The following is a 14,848-nucleotide window of genomic DNA, read 5'->3' on the forward strand; positions in this document are numbered from 1 at the left end:
TCAGTCATTCAGCAAACATAGATTGGGCACCTTCTGTGTGTGCCAGGGTCAGGCCAGGCCTGTGAGCACATCCAGAATTCATGGGGCTTGAAGCTTATTCAATGATGGGAGGAAGGGGAGTTCTTTAAGACAAAGCATAGAAAATCAGGTACAGAAATGAATGTTTACTTAGAATACAAGGGCGCCTGGGTGGCTCAGTTGGTTAAGCGACTGCCTTCGGCTCAGGTCATGATCCTGGAGTCCCGGGATCGAGTCCCACACCGGGCTCCCTGCTCAGCGGGGAGTCTGCTTCTCCCTCTGACCCTCTTCCCTCTCGTGCTCTCTATCTCTCATTCTCTCTCTCTCAAATAAATAAATAAAATCTTAAAAAAAAATCCTGTATTTAGAATACAAAATGAAACCCGAATGAATCACAAATGTTAAGAAAGCTGACTGGTATGACAAAATTCAAATGACACAGTAATAGGGACGCCTGGGTGGCTCAGTCAGTTGAACATCTGACTCTTGGTTTCGGCTCAGGTCATGATCTCAGGGTCCTGAGTTTGAGCCCCATGTCGGACCCTGTGCTCAGTGGGGAGTCTGCTGGAGATTCTCTCCCTCTCCCTCTGCTCCTCCCCCTGCTCACAGTGTCTCTCTCTCTCTCTCAAATAAATAAAATCTTTTTTTTAAATGACACAGTAATAATAACCACTATTATTCATATTACTCAACTTCCTGATAGATCTCTATGCTTATTTTTCTTCCTACCTTTTTTTTTGGCTGCATATCCCTTGTTGTCTATGTGATAACAATTTCAAAATTTAATTTTCTATTGAGGGGATGGAAAGATAATTCAGTCTTTCCTCCAGCAGGGCTGATTGAGTTTGGGTTTTTACATCCATCATTTAGAGAATGTGTCATGGTGCTCAGTGTCTTGCGTGGGGCACATCCGCCCAGAGCCCCAGCCTTTGTTCTGGCTCTGCAGTTCCCAGGCGGGGCCACAGAGGCTGTCCCCACCCCGCAAAGCCCCCACCCCCTACCCAACTTTGGAGGTGGCGTCGGGCGCAAGGGTGAGTCCACCTGCGGCAGCACTTCTGCCTCCGGCCAGCAGGTGGCACTGAGGGTCCCCAAAGCTTCAGCATTGGTCTCAGCATCTTGGGAACAGATCCTTGGACTCAGGGGCCTCTCCTTTCCTAAGCACTTCACCTCTTCCTACTGTCAGTGGAGGATACTACTTAGTCATAATTACCGGTATTATTATTATGTGAATATTAGCATTTGGAAACAGGAGAATGGAAGGCTGTACCCCATGTTGCTAATGTTGGTTACATCTCAGTAATGGGATTACGGGAGGCTTGTTTTTTAAAAATACATATTTTTATAAGTCTTTGATTAGACTCATTTTTACCTTTGCACCTAAACAAATGTGCATAATTTCATAATGGACAATGACCCTTAAGAGTGTTTGGATGTGGGGGCAACTGGATGGCTCATTCGGTTAAGCTTCCAACTCCTGATTTCTGCTGGGGTCATGGGCTCAGGGTCGTGAGATCGAGCCCCGGATCCAGCTCTGTCTGCTTGAGGTTCTCCTTCTCCTTCTCCCTCTGACCCTCCCCCCTCTCATGTGCTCTCTCTCTCTCATTCTCGCTCTCCCAAATAAATAAATAAATAAAATCTTAAAAAAAAAAAAAGGAGGCAACCTCCAGCTCACTGTTGTCCAGCACCAACGCCAGGCCCACATCTTAAAATGCCAACCACCAGTTCACTGCAGGTGCCCCCTCTTGCAAGCCAAGGCAAAGACCCCAAGTTGGCCGACTTTCTCCTGTGAGCCTCCCGAGAGCAGCGTCTCCTCAGCGTTTTAATGGAATGTGGTACATAGCAGTGGCCCGAATTTCTGAAAAGCTTGGTGCGCGCCAGGTGGGTCCTTTTCTTAGTGCTTTACATGTATTCACACATCCTGTCTTCTCAGCAGCCCAAGAGGTGGGTGCTATTATTATCCCCAATGTACAGGGCAGGCAGCAGAAGTGAAGTCACGTGCCCAAGGTCACCAAGTTGGATGGTCACCGATCCCACCTACTGGACCACAACTCCTTGGGTTTAGACACCAAACACAGCCCCTCACCTTTGTACTTCTCCCAGCGTGTGGCATAGGAGTCACTCCTTAACTCTACGTTGAGCTGAATTGGTATTGTACGGAACAGATGGAATTGGGCCTTAATTCATCCACTCAGTGAAACATTCTGAGTGCCTGCCCCTTTCCCCATCCTCTGTTAGGGACTGCAGGAGATCAGAGACCGTAGCCTTTGCCCTCCAGTTGCTTGCAGTCAAGGAGCACAAAATAATCATCACTACTAACGCGGTTTGCTTTACTGAGACTGATGGTAACACGTACTGAGTACTGATTATCACCAGAGAAAGCTGGAAATTGAACTCAGTCTCTGTCTGGAAATCTAACAATATTTCACAGAGAAGATGAACAGAATGTGGAGGGAACAGTTTCCTCCCTAAGATTTAGGGAGGAAACTTCAGAAAGCATTTCAGAAATGGTAATACTTACCTGGTGAGTGTTTGAATGAATGGAGCTTAACTGAAATTCACAAGTTGGTTGGTTGGTTGGAAAGTACCCTCGGGTCCTGGGATCAAGCCCGCATTGGGCTCCCTGCTCAACGGGGAGCCTGCTTCTCCCTCTCCCTCTGCCCCTCCCCCCCCCGCCCCACTGCTCATACTCTCTCTTTCTCAAATAAATAAAATCTTCAAAAAAAAAAAGAGAGAGAGAGAGAGAGAGAGAGAAGTACCCTCAGGGCGCCTGGCTGGCTCAGTTGTTTAGAGCATGCAACTCTTGATCTCGGGGTTGTGGGTTTGAGCCCCACGTTGGGTGTAGAGATTACTTTAAAATCTTTATAAAAAGAAGAAAAGAAGTGTGCCCTCTTTTGTATAGGAACAGATGTGGGGAAGATATTTGAAAGGTTTCGGAAAATATACCATTTTGCTAACTCTCTGTGCCTCCACATATAAAAGAGAGAAATATGGGAAATACAGGGGGTTTCTTGGAATTGTTTTACACAAGTCAGATTCTATTGTGACAAGGACATTAGAACAAAAGTCTATTGAAAAGTCTAGAAAAAGTGATAGATATGTTATCTTGATCGTGGTTAATGGTCTTACAGGTAGGTGTGTATGTCGAAACACATCGCGTTGTAAACTTTGAGTATTTGCAATTTGTTGGACGTCAATTATATGTCAATAAAACTGTGCAAAAAAGTGTCCTAGACTCTTGCCATTTCCAGTGTCTACAGACAGCTGCAGCCCAGGGGGCTTATCAGAAATGCCTCCCTTCTGACTCCCTTCTGGGTCCAAACGTGCAGTTTAATAAGCCATTCAGGTGATTAGCCTGCATGGTCAAGTTTCACCTCGTGTTCTAGTGAATGTCTGGAACTCACTTCCCATAATGAGTAATTAAAGGGAAGTTATATTCCCTAATCTTTTTAAGCTCACTAAGAGCACCTACCGGCAAGATGGTTTTTAATGGCTCTAGTAGGGAGAGGTTTTAAATGTTTGATACAAAGAATGTGCCGAGGGGCGCCCAGGTGGCTCAGTTGTTAAGTAACGTCTGCCTTCAGCTCAGGTCATGATCCCAGGGTCTTGGAATCGAGCCCTGCATCGGGCTCCCTGCTCGGCGTCCCTCCCCCACTCCCCCTGCTTGTGTTCCCTCTCTTGCTGTCTCTCTCTCTGTCAATAAATAAATAAAATCTTAAATAAATAAATAAATAAAATCTTTAAAAAAACAACAACAAAAAAACCAAAGGATGTGCCGATTTTTCAAGTCCCCTTAACTAGAAGCAGGTTTACCATAAATTAATGAAGCTTGTTTCAGGGCTCTCTCGTACACAGGTCCTTCCAAGGCCTTTGGAAGAGCTCTGGCAGTATATTCACCTGGTGCAAAGTTTCTGTAAAAGTTTCTAAAGTAAGATATTTAAGCCGACTGTCTCTTTGCATTCTGACTTCTGTGACTCCTCTTGTGTTTGATGCTTGGGGAATGGCCAAGGGCTTTTTGGGAATCTGGCTAAGGGGACAATGATCAATTAAGGGATACATTTTTCTTTTAAGATTTATTTATTTTGGTGAGAGAGCGAGAGCACAGGGGGAGGGAAGAGCAGAGGGGGAGAAAGAGAGAGAGTCTCAAGCAGACTCCACGCTGAGCACAGAGCCCAACACAGGGCTCCCATGACTCTGAGATCATGACCTGAGCCGAAACCAAGAGTTGGATGCTTAACCAGCTGCGCCACCCAGGCGCCTGGAGCAAGGGATACATTTAACTGGGGCTTAGCGGCATGCATATATGTGATTTGCAGGCATTTCCGTGTACTGTTAAATCATTGCCATCCGTGGGGGGAGGAATGACTTCCTGAAATACACCTACTGCCCATCATGCCAACTCAGCCGGCACTATGTCACAAAGGCGCAGGGCCGGAGGGCAAAGGAGCTCTGTGATGCTGAGCCCAGAAAATACGTGGGTGGTGGAGGGGGAAGCAAGACGTGAAAGAAAAGGAGAAACTAGTCCATAGAAAATCCTCCCAACCATCAAGAGTAAAAAATGATAAGTGGAAGAATCAAGTCTCTCAATGCCTAACCTAAAATGGAGATTCTCATTTGTCAGGAATCTAAGTAATATCATATACGCACCTGTGTGCCCCATGCTTGTGTGTGTTTGTGTGCGAATCATGCAAAATGGAACATATTATGATTCTTGCGTTTATGGGACACAAATTTGTACTTCAGTGAGTCTGTCTGTAGGTGAAGTCACATGTTTTATTGATCTTAATGGGAGCAGACATCTTGTTTTGAAAACCACTGGGGATTGAGGAAAATCCATATAGGAAATTGCCACAGAAGTAGCCAAACAGCCCTAAAATACTATAGCTCGTATGTGAAAGCAACCTGATACGGGTTTTTCCAAATTTGACAATAATCTTTAAAAAGTACACACCAGAGGTGCCTGGGTGGCTCAGTCGTTAGGCATCTGCCTTCGGCTCAGGTCATGTTCCTGGGTTCTGGGTTGTGGGATCCAGCCGGGAAGCCTGCTTCTCCCTCTCCCACTCCCCCTGCTTGTGTTCCCTCTCTCGCTCTGTCAAATAAATAAATTCTTAAAAAAAAACACACACACTAAGAACACTAATGAGTTGTGAAGCTGATACATAAACAATAAAAAATTTTTGAGCCCCATGCTGGAAAGAACACTGACCTTTCTCTTTTCTTTATAGAAAAACATTACAAAATGTCGTAGGAAGAGGTGATTAAAAGTATGCAGCCAAAAAAAAAAAGTATGCAGCCAAAAAGCGTGGGAAAAATGATCATAAATGGTGCCCATAAAGTCTAGACAGACAGGTAAGATATATGCAATGCTGTCAAGGGCATTTTCGATCTTCTAAAAAAATAAAATAATTGTGTTTCTGGACTTTTGGACACCCTGTAGAAGCGTGTCAGGAAGTTAATAAATGCTTTACGATTGTGTGTGTGATGCTCGTGGCTTTTTTTTAACTTTACAAAGTGTCATTTGTGATTTCTCATTCTAAGTGTATTTATGTGCATAATTTGGGGTATTTTTCTTTTTTAAGTAAGCTCCAGGGCGGGACTTGAACTCAGGACCCTGAGACCAAGACCCGAACTGAGATCAAGAATCACGAGTGGGTAGCTTAACCAACTAAGCCACCCAAGCGCTCCTGGTGTATTTTTTTTTTCTTACTGGGGGTCCCACAAATTGTATGGTTCCCGCAAAACCTGGGTCTGCCGATTTAAAACAGCCGCAGAGAAGCCGATTTCTCTACAGCCTCAGCTTCCTCTTTTTTTTTTTTTAAGATTTTATTTATTTATTTGAGAGAGAGAGAATGAGAGACAGAGAGCACGAGACGGAAGAGGGTCAGAGGGAGAAGCAGACTCCCTGCTGAGCAGGGAGCCCGACGCGGGACTCGATCCTGGGACTCCAGGATCAGCTTCCTCTTAAAAACAAAAAGTCATTCGCCCAGCATCTCCTCAGCGCTGCAGTGAGGATCCAGGCCAAGTGGGGGGGCAGGTTCCGGGAAGTCCACGACCCCACAAACGGGAAGGGTCTCGGCCTCCAGCGTACGGCGCCTGCCCAGTCACCCCGGCCCCGCGGGCCCCGCCCCGCCGCGACCCCCAGCCCCGCGGGCCCCGCCCCGCCGCGACCCCCAGCCCCGCGGGCCCCGCCCCGCCGCGACCCCCAGCCCCGCGGGCCCCGCCCCGCCGCGACCGCCGCAGGTGGGGGGACTGGGGAGGGGAAAAGGGGAGAGGGCGGTGCTCGCGGGCGGACGCGGGCAGGAGGGGCGGGGCCGGGCCGGGGCGGGGCCCGCGGGGCTTGGGGTCGCGGAGGGGCGGGGCGCGAGCCTCAGCCCCTCTCCCGGCGCCGGAGATCCTCTTCAGCGGCGGAAGTTCCGGCGTCGGTAAGTGGAGGTCAGAGGTCAGCAGGAAGTCGATACGTGGCCGCCGCCTGTCCCCGCCGAGGAGGCGCAGCAGCCGGAGATGGCGGCGGTGCTGAACGCAGAGCGACTCGAGGTCTCCGTCGACGGCCTCACGCTGAGCCCGGACCCGGAGGAGCGGCCCGGCGCAGAGGGCGCTCCGCTGCTGCCGCCGCCGCTGCCGCCACCCTCGCCGCCCGGGGCAGGCCGGGGGCCGGGCGCCGCGGGGGAGCAGCCGGAGCCCGGGGAGGCGGCGGCCGGGGGCGCGGCGGAGGAAGCGCGGCGGCTGGAGCAGCGCTGGGGCTTCGGCCTGGAGGAGCTGTACGGCCTGGCGCTGCGCTTCTTCAAAGGTGAGCCGGCCCGCCGCACCCCCGCCTCCGCCGCCCCGGCGAGTCCGACCCGGCCGGTGGCCCGAGCGTGACCGGGCCAGTCCCCTCCTCGCCCGCCGCGGCCGCGGCGACCGGAGCAAGCTCCGTCCTTGGGGGTCCCCGAAGTTTGTCACCACCCGCTGGGCCACTGGGTCACACCCCTGAAGGGCCTGGAACCTCAGTGTAGCACTCCCGAGTCCTGCCTCCCCTAGGATACCAGGACGTTTTACCCAATTTAGCTTCTCGGGTTTCTGTGGCCGGGGTGGAAGAATGAGCCTTTTCTCTCCCAGAGGATCCCGTTCTGGGATGACTTTTTGTATGGGTTTGTTTGTTTGTTTGTTTGTTTGCTGTCGTATTCCTTTTCCTGTTTCCTGTGGCTTGGCACATCAGACTCCACCGATTTTTACCCCTTTTCCGGGCAGGAAGATTATGTTCACCCCCTTTCCAGCCATTCTGGGGAACCGTAAACTGAGGATAGGACTTGCTCACCTGGCAGTTTTGATGTGGCCGAGAGGAGGAAGTATTAAGCTAATAGGTCCCCTGTGGCTAATTAGCCTCCAAAGGGAAGGGATGCCCACTATGTTCTGACTTTTAGATGGTTAAAATTGTACCTTGGAAGCAATGTGCAAGAGTAAATTCTCAGTTAAGGCCTAAAAGTACCCTCTCTGTTTCTCGCAGAGTTAATTGTAAAATGTTTCTTGTCTTAGAGCACGATTGTGGTGTGGATTTTTTGTGTTTTTTTTTTTTAATTGGGTGATTCACTGGTGGTGATACCAGTCACATGATCTTTTCAGTGGGAAAGACTGTTGAGAGGCCCGTTACTTTGATTCTTAGAGATATTTAGATCTTGAGGGACAGATCTTAGGCAGAATGAAACTTTAAAAGTGGTTGCTAGGTTTTGTATACATTCCAGAACAGCATATTTATGACACTTTTCCCAGGGGGAGTTTTTTGGAGTGCAGTACATACTTGAGTAACTGAAGTTGTGTAGTTCATTGTACTGATAACATGCAAAAGTTATTTGTTCTCTGCCGAAATAACTGTGCAAACTAATGAACGTCTTTTACAAATTTTCCAGAACATTTGATTATTCCACATTCATTGTATTTTTTATTAAAAAGTTTACCCTTGAAATATTCATTGTCATTGGACAGGGAGTTCAGCACTCTGTGCACTGGCCAGCTTGGGGAATTGGTAATGGCTAATGGGTTTTGGATCACTTGACCCTTAGGTCACTGGCTTGGATTTAGTGTTTCCTGTGGTGGTGATATATTACCACTTACATAAAAATCTGGTGTTTCCTATACAGTTTGTATAACTACATTTTACTTCATACTTTTATTCTTGGAACTTACTTTTCCAGTGTTCAGGAAGATTAAAGTATATAGTAGCACAAAGGTATCTAAGAATAGAAAAGGACCCACTTTTAATCCTAGCTTTTGCCACATGACTAACAAAAAATAAAGGTCATTTTATCTTCTGAGCCTGTCTTATTTGAAAGTGGTACTATTTTCTTTGAAAGATTAAAACACTGTATAATGTGCAGTAAATTTAGTATTGCTTTGGGAGTCAGGAGGCCCTGGATTCTATTAACCATGTAAACTCCTAGATAACTTAACTTTTCTCTTCGAAACTCTTTTTCCAGGTGTGTGTGTGTATAGAGCAGCTAGGTTAGATGAAATTTGATGTTTCAGGTTTAAGATTTGGTCTAAAGCTAACATTATTTTAACATGTTTTTTGAGTAGTAGGAGTCCTTGGGGAACCCTTAACTGGGGGGCCTAGTTATCAGTGACCTTAGAGAAAAAAGCTGCATTAATAGGTATGGTTCATTCACTTCCTAAGTTAAGCTTTCAAAGCAATATTCAAATACTTAAAAGGAGAAATAGCAGTGTAGCAATTAAAGCTACCCTTCTGCATGGATCATTACATAGTTGGCAGTGATGAGGCTATCAGGATAAGAGACGACTAAGGGCGGGGGGGCGTGTCTAAAAGCAGTCAGAAGAATTATGGAAAGTAGGTGAGTCAAGTTTTGCTGCCTTTGTTTTAATGTATAAATTTTCCCAGTGCAGTACTTGACATTTTTATCAGTTTTGTAAGGATTTCTAATCAGTATTTTGTGGTTTTTTTGTACCAGAATCTCAGCAAGAATCAGAAATGACATTAAATTTTATCTTCCACTGTGGAATAAATATGAATCTTGAAAGCATGGCTATCCATCGAAAATAAGTTGGATTGGGAATCACGAACCCTGTTTCTCATTCCATTCCAGCCACAGCGGTCACGGGCCAGTGATTGAACCTATTATGTCAACTAACCTACTCTCTTTAATTTTATGCAGGTAAAAATAAAATAGATGAAAAGATGGATGAATGTAAGTTACCATTCTTACTGTCCAAACTTCAGACATTGTTGGGGCGCCAGGCTGGCTCAGTTGGTAGAGCATGTGGCTCTTTTTTTTTTAAAGATTTTATTTATTTATTTGAGAGAGAGCGAGCGAGCGCACAAGCAGGGGGATCAGTAGGCAGAGGGAGAGGGAGAAGTAGGCTCCCCACCGAGCAGGGAGCGTGTTGCGGGACTCGATCCCAGGACTCTGGGATCATGGCCCGATCCGAACGCAGATGCTTAACCAACTGAGCCACCCAGGCACCCGAGCATGTGGCTCTTGATCTCGGGGTTGTGAGTTCAAGCCCCATAATGGGTGTAGAAATTACCTAAATAAATAAGATTTAAATAAATAAACCTCAAACATTGTTGAATCCTTATTATGGATACAGTTTTATGTTAGATTACCACTATAAAGGAGTAGTACGTTCCCTGTTGCTGTTAAGGAGCTTAGGGTCCAAAAGAGGAGTTAAAGACCCAATGACAGTCGCAATAGAGCGTGAAGGATGGAAGGGGCAGATGCGGGGGCAGAGGGGGAATGGCCGGCCAAGAGCCCTGAAAGGACAAGGCTCGTGTCGGGAAATGGCAAATAGGAAGTAGTGTGATAGAGCTGGAAAGGCACGTTGGTGTCAGTTCCGCGGAGGGACTTGAATGCCATTGTAAATAGCCTTTTTGTTAGTGACCGTGAAGAACCCTTGAAGCTTTTTACAGGGCGGAGCCAAGTTGCCTGATTCTAGCTTAGCAAGCTTCAGCTGGTATTCTGAGCTCTTTGGGTAAGGGTTGTATTGGTTGGCTTTATTGTAGCCTTTATACTTCCTGGATAGAGCTAACCTGAGGAGTTGTATTTTGGCTTTTGGAGTCTTTGGGGGTGAATGTTTCCTTTTCTAATATTTTACTTCCTCATCACATGACACTGTTAGATGGTTGCATTAATTTAAAATCCTAGAGTATTAATTAGCCCCAGTTGTTGAGCCGATGTTCACTCTGTGTCAGGTACTGCTTTGAGATAACGTATAATATACATTATTCTGTGTAGTCCTCCATAGACCTTCTAGTGAGGACGTTGTTCTGGTTTCTTAGTAAAGGAACTTGATCCAGGTCCCTCGGTTATTAGTAAGAGGCAGGGTTGATTCTCTGATTCAAAGAGGTCTTCCCACTACAGGAGATGACAAGTGAATAGAAACCCTGCTTTTTCTGATGGTATTCTGAGCGAGATACTTAGAATTACTACCCTGTTGCCTTATCACATTTTGGAACTTTTTATTTATTTTTTATTTTATTTTTCTTTAAAAAAATATTTTATTTATTTATTTGAGAGTGAGCACGAAGTGGGGTGGGGAGAGGCAGAAGGAGAGGCGGGCTCCCTGCAGGGAGCCCGGTGCGGGGCTTGATCCCCGGACCCAGAGATCATGACCTGAGCCGAAGGCAGACACTCAACCGACTGAGCCACCCAGGCGCCCCCTCTTTTTGGAACTTTTTAAATATATTTGCTTGGAAATATTAAGGGCTAATGGAAAGATTCCTATTGTTTTTTACACATGATCACTTTATCGAGTCTCTTGAGATACCTGGAGGAGTGAAGTGTGAGAGAACCACCTACTTTGAATTCCTACATGATACTGCTCTCAGGTTTGAAATTTTGAATGTAATGGGGCGGAAATTGCCTCCGAAGGACTGAAGTAAATGTGCTCATCAAAATATTGATATGCTAAATCCCACTGCTACTAATAATACAATATTAGATCTTTTGGGAGGCCGCATTTAGCTAGTGTAATGATTTTTTTAACTCTTGTAAATTGAAAATGGATGTGTTAATTCATTGGGGATTGAAAAACGGTGATACTCTAATTGTCTTTCTTTCACTGGAATACTTTCCTTCGTATACTATTTGGTGCAGAGTATAAATTCAAATAGGAAAGGAAAATGCTTCTTTCCCTTTATTTTCAAAATAATGAGTTGTTTCTCTAGCGGCCTTAACAGGTGACAGGTTTTTTTATTGTCATTATGTACTAATGCTTTTATTTTCCTGACTCACAAGTTTAAGGCACATGTACTAATGCTTTTAAACATATTTGATTGTTTTTAAGCTCTTACCGATGCTCAGTACCGTCTTTAGCAAGTGGGAGCCTTGTCAGATTGGCTCTTAAGTTCCTTTGACATGACTGCTAATTTTTCATAGCTTCCTTGCTGTCTGGTATGGTGAGATATTCCAGGTTATTCTTATACATTTCCTGCTTCAGCAGGAATCATCAGCCATTTGTCCAAGGAGACATGGTTCCCGTTAGTGGGAAACAGCATTTGAAGAGATGTAATCTGGGTGATGGCAGTGGGTGCTCATCGCTGCTGGATTGGTCATCATTTCTAGGCCTTTTCAGTAGACAGATCGAGGGTGTGTGTGTGTGAGAGAGACAGAGAGAGAGAGAGAGAGGAGTATTTTTGAGCATGTGATATATAAAAGCTGTAGTTGAATTTGGCGGAACTTGTCTTGGACTCAGTCTTTCTAGACTTGTTAATGCGTTTCCGCTATAGCGGCGCTGGTGATTATACTCAGTAGTACACTCAGCTATGTTACTGGTCGCACAGAGGCCGTCAGGCGGATGGGCCGAAATGGTTGTTTCCTTTTGTTACCTTGAGGCATATGCATTTACAGCAACATGTAGGAATGGCCCCATTGATGTTTTTTTAAAAAATGTACAGCTGGAACTTATGTGTATGTATAATTAGTGTGTGCCTCCTGCACTTCAGTGGTCTGGCCTCAGATAATTTCAAGGTTAATTATTACCATCAACCATCTGTTAAATTTTGAGTTTATTTTTTCCTTTTTTTTATTGTCTTTACCTTAAGACGTAAGTGTGTAATAGTATAGGAGGACGCATAGACCCAAGAGACAATTGTAAAAAAGAAATTGTAACCACTAGGGGCATCTGAGTGGCTGAATCAATTAAGCATCAGACTCTTGATTTCAGCTCAGGTCATGATCTCAGGGTGGTGAGATCGAGCCCCACGTTGGGCCCTGTGCCCGGCGTGGAGTCTGCTTGTCCCTCTCCCTCCCTGCTGCTTGCATTCTTGCTCTCTCATGCTCCTAAAATAAATAAACAAAATCTTTTTTAAAAACTCCGAACCAAGAAAAAGAAATTATAGCCACGAAGAATAGTAATACCTCGGGGGGGGGGGGGGTTAAAAAAAGAAAAGAATAGTAATACCTCTCAAACATCTGATTTTTTAATTTGCTAGTTCATATTAAATTTGAGCTGAACTAAAGTTTTCGTATGAAGACTGGATTCAAGGATATGTTTATACATGTGTGTGTATATTTGTGTGTGTGTCTAATGTAAGTGATTTTAACATTCGCCGGAGGCCTCCTCTTTGTTTAATACACATTCAGAAAAGTACACAGGTGATAGGTGTATAGCATGATGAACTTCCACCAAGTGTACATACTCTGGTAACCAACACCCAGAAGGAGATAATGTTTATAGTAGTTTCGCCCTTATCCGTGGTTTCGCTCTCCCTGGTGGTCAGCTGCGTTCAGGAAGCAGGTGATCCTCCCGTGACGGGGCGGCGGAAGGTCAATAGTAGCCTAGTGCTGCAGCATGCTCCGGCGTCCTTCATCTCACGTCATCTCGTCCACCATCATGTAAGCATTTTATCATCTCCCGCCATCATAAGGGTGAGGACAGGACAGTAAGATATCTTGAGAGAGACCACATTGACTTAACTTTTATTACAGGGTATTGTTTAATTATTCTTGTTATTTTCGTACTGTACCGAATTTTATAAATTAAGCTTTATCATAGATGTATGCTTTTGTATAGGGTTTGGTACTATTCACAGTTTCAGGCATCCACGGTAGGCCTTGGAATGTATCCCTCGTGGATAAGGGAGGACTTTCATTTGTTCACTAAATGAGGTCTACTCTGGCTCAGTATTTAGGAAGTTGAGCCCTGGAGTCAACACTGTCTCGGGTCCTTTTTCTAGTTCTGCCACTCAGTTTCTTTAATTCCGTGCCTTCCTTTACCGAGGGGTTGTTGAGAGAGTTACAGGGAATTATATATATAAATTCTTAGCCGAGTGCTTGGCAGTTGATATTCTGTGGCTGCTTATGTTGTTAAAGAGGAAAGAGTACCAAGAATTTATTACAGGTTTGTTGAATTAATTGGGAGAAGTCAGCTTTTATTAAGCACTTAGTACATGCTGGGCCAGAGTGTTGTATAGTCATTGATTCAGAAATACCGCATCGTGTTATACTTTCTTACAAGTAATAGAATTTATCAGTCACGTTTTTCTCAATCCAACATAGAGGAGATGTGATTTTAATTTAATATTTCTAAAAGATGGATTTTACTCAAAGCATATTCTTTGGGAGTCAGCAGTGTGCTCGGGCTGGGAAAGCAAACATGTTTGGTCTTAGGCTGGTTTGGCGGAAATACCGTGTCTAGGATGAGGGAGGAGAGAGATAGTCCTGTTCTCCTCTGCATAGATCAGACAATCCCTGGATAATGCTTTTAGTTTGAGGCATCATCCTGTGGGGTTAAAGACAAATGGAGCTGGTCCAGTAGAGAGCAACTTGTCCGGGCATGGGACTTCGGATCCCTGCTCTCATTGCCATGATGGCTGCTCCGTGCTCGGTGCGGGCGCTCTACCAGGACCTTTCTAACCCTCACAAGAACCCTAAGGGGAAGGTAACCTCCATTTTATTGGTTAAATAAGTAGTCCCTATTATGTACATAGCAGAGCGGGGATATAAATGCAGGTCTTCGGGAGGGGCGAGGGAATGAGCTGCGGATGTTCAGCCCAGAGAGTAGAGAACTTGGGGCAACCACGACAGGTATTTTGTGGCTTTTGAGGTCTTATTGGTTAAATGTGTTTTACTTCATGCTGAGGACTGGAAATAGACCCCGTGGATGGAAATGTGAGACATGAAGTCAGAATAAAGAACTAAAAATCACAGCCACGCAGAGGATGGAATAGAACGCTCTGGGACACTGAGTTCCCATCCCTGGACCTGCTCAAGTGTAAGGTAGCAATTGCAAGGTGGCTAGGCTTCGATTCCTCTTTCTTAATCTTTTTTGTCTCTGCTACAGGTTTTTTCTTTCTGGTTACCATGAGGCTTATGTAAAATAGTTTATAGTTATATTAGTTTAAACTGGTAACTTCCACAGATACAGAAACTGTACTTTTCCCTCTCTCATACTTTAGGTCACTGATGTTGTCATATGCATCTTTTTTATATGGTGTGTCCAGTAACAGATTGCTGTAGGCCAAGTGGATATGCAGAGGGGATTTGAACTTTGGTTATGCAATTCAGTCACCGATGGTGAATATCCTCTCCAGCTCATAGATTGTACGGTTTCATTTCATGAAATAAAGGCTAGAAGGGACATTGAAATACTTTGTTACATCCGCTACCTTCATCTCCAGAGAGAAGAGAAAAATAAGATTTCTGTATAAACTTATTCTAGTAATTGAGGTGTGAGACTAATAACCCTTTGTATAATTAATTTCAGGTGGAAGGGACTTAATCTTTCAGAGCTTTGGGCTTGGTAACTGTGATTATAATACTATTATCCAATTATGCTGCCTTATTAGAACTGTAAAGTTAAGTACTAATGAACTTAATAAGAACATAATTTAGAAGCCATTTAT

The 14,848-nt window shown here is 45.1% G+C and overlaps 1 protein-coding gene across 2 annotated transcripts in view; it reads left to right on the top strand.

Annotated features, from left to right (window-relative positions):
• The first annotated feature begins 6,455 nt into the window (after positions 1-6,455).
• Positions 6,456-14,848, top strand: part of ACBD3 (acyl-CoA binding domain containing 3) — a 36,134-nt gene continuing 27,741 nt past the window's right edge. Inside the window, exon 1 of one of the 2 annotated variants that reach the window (XM_028111667.2) lies at positions 6,456-6,802. In XM_028111667.2, the coding sequence (XP_027967468.2) occupies positions 6,517-6,802 (286 nt within the window). In that variant the 5' untranslated portion in view covers positions 6,456-6,516. The remainder of the gene's footprint in view (positions 6,803-14,848) is intronic. The other variant, XM_088017191.1, reaches the window with a different exon arrangement.

Source organism: Eumetopias jubatus, unplaced genomic scaffold (genome assembly GCF_037043125.1).
Source record: "Eumetopias jubatus isolate StellerSeaLion01/CBP00866 unplaced genomic scaffold, mEumJub1_p1.0 scaffold_12, whole genome shotgun sequence".
Lineage (NCBI taxonomy): Eukaryota > Metazoa > Chordata > Mammalia > Carnivora > Otariidae > Eumetopias > Eumetopias jubatus.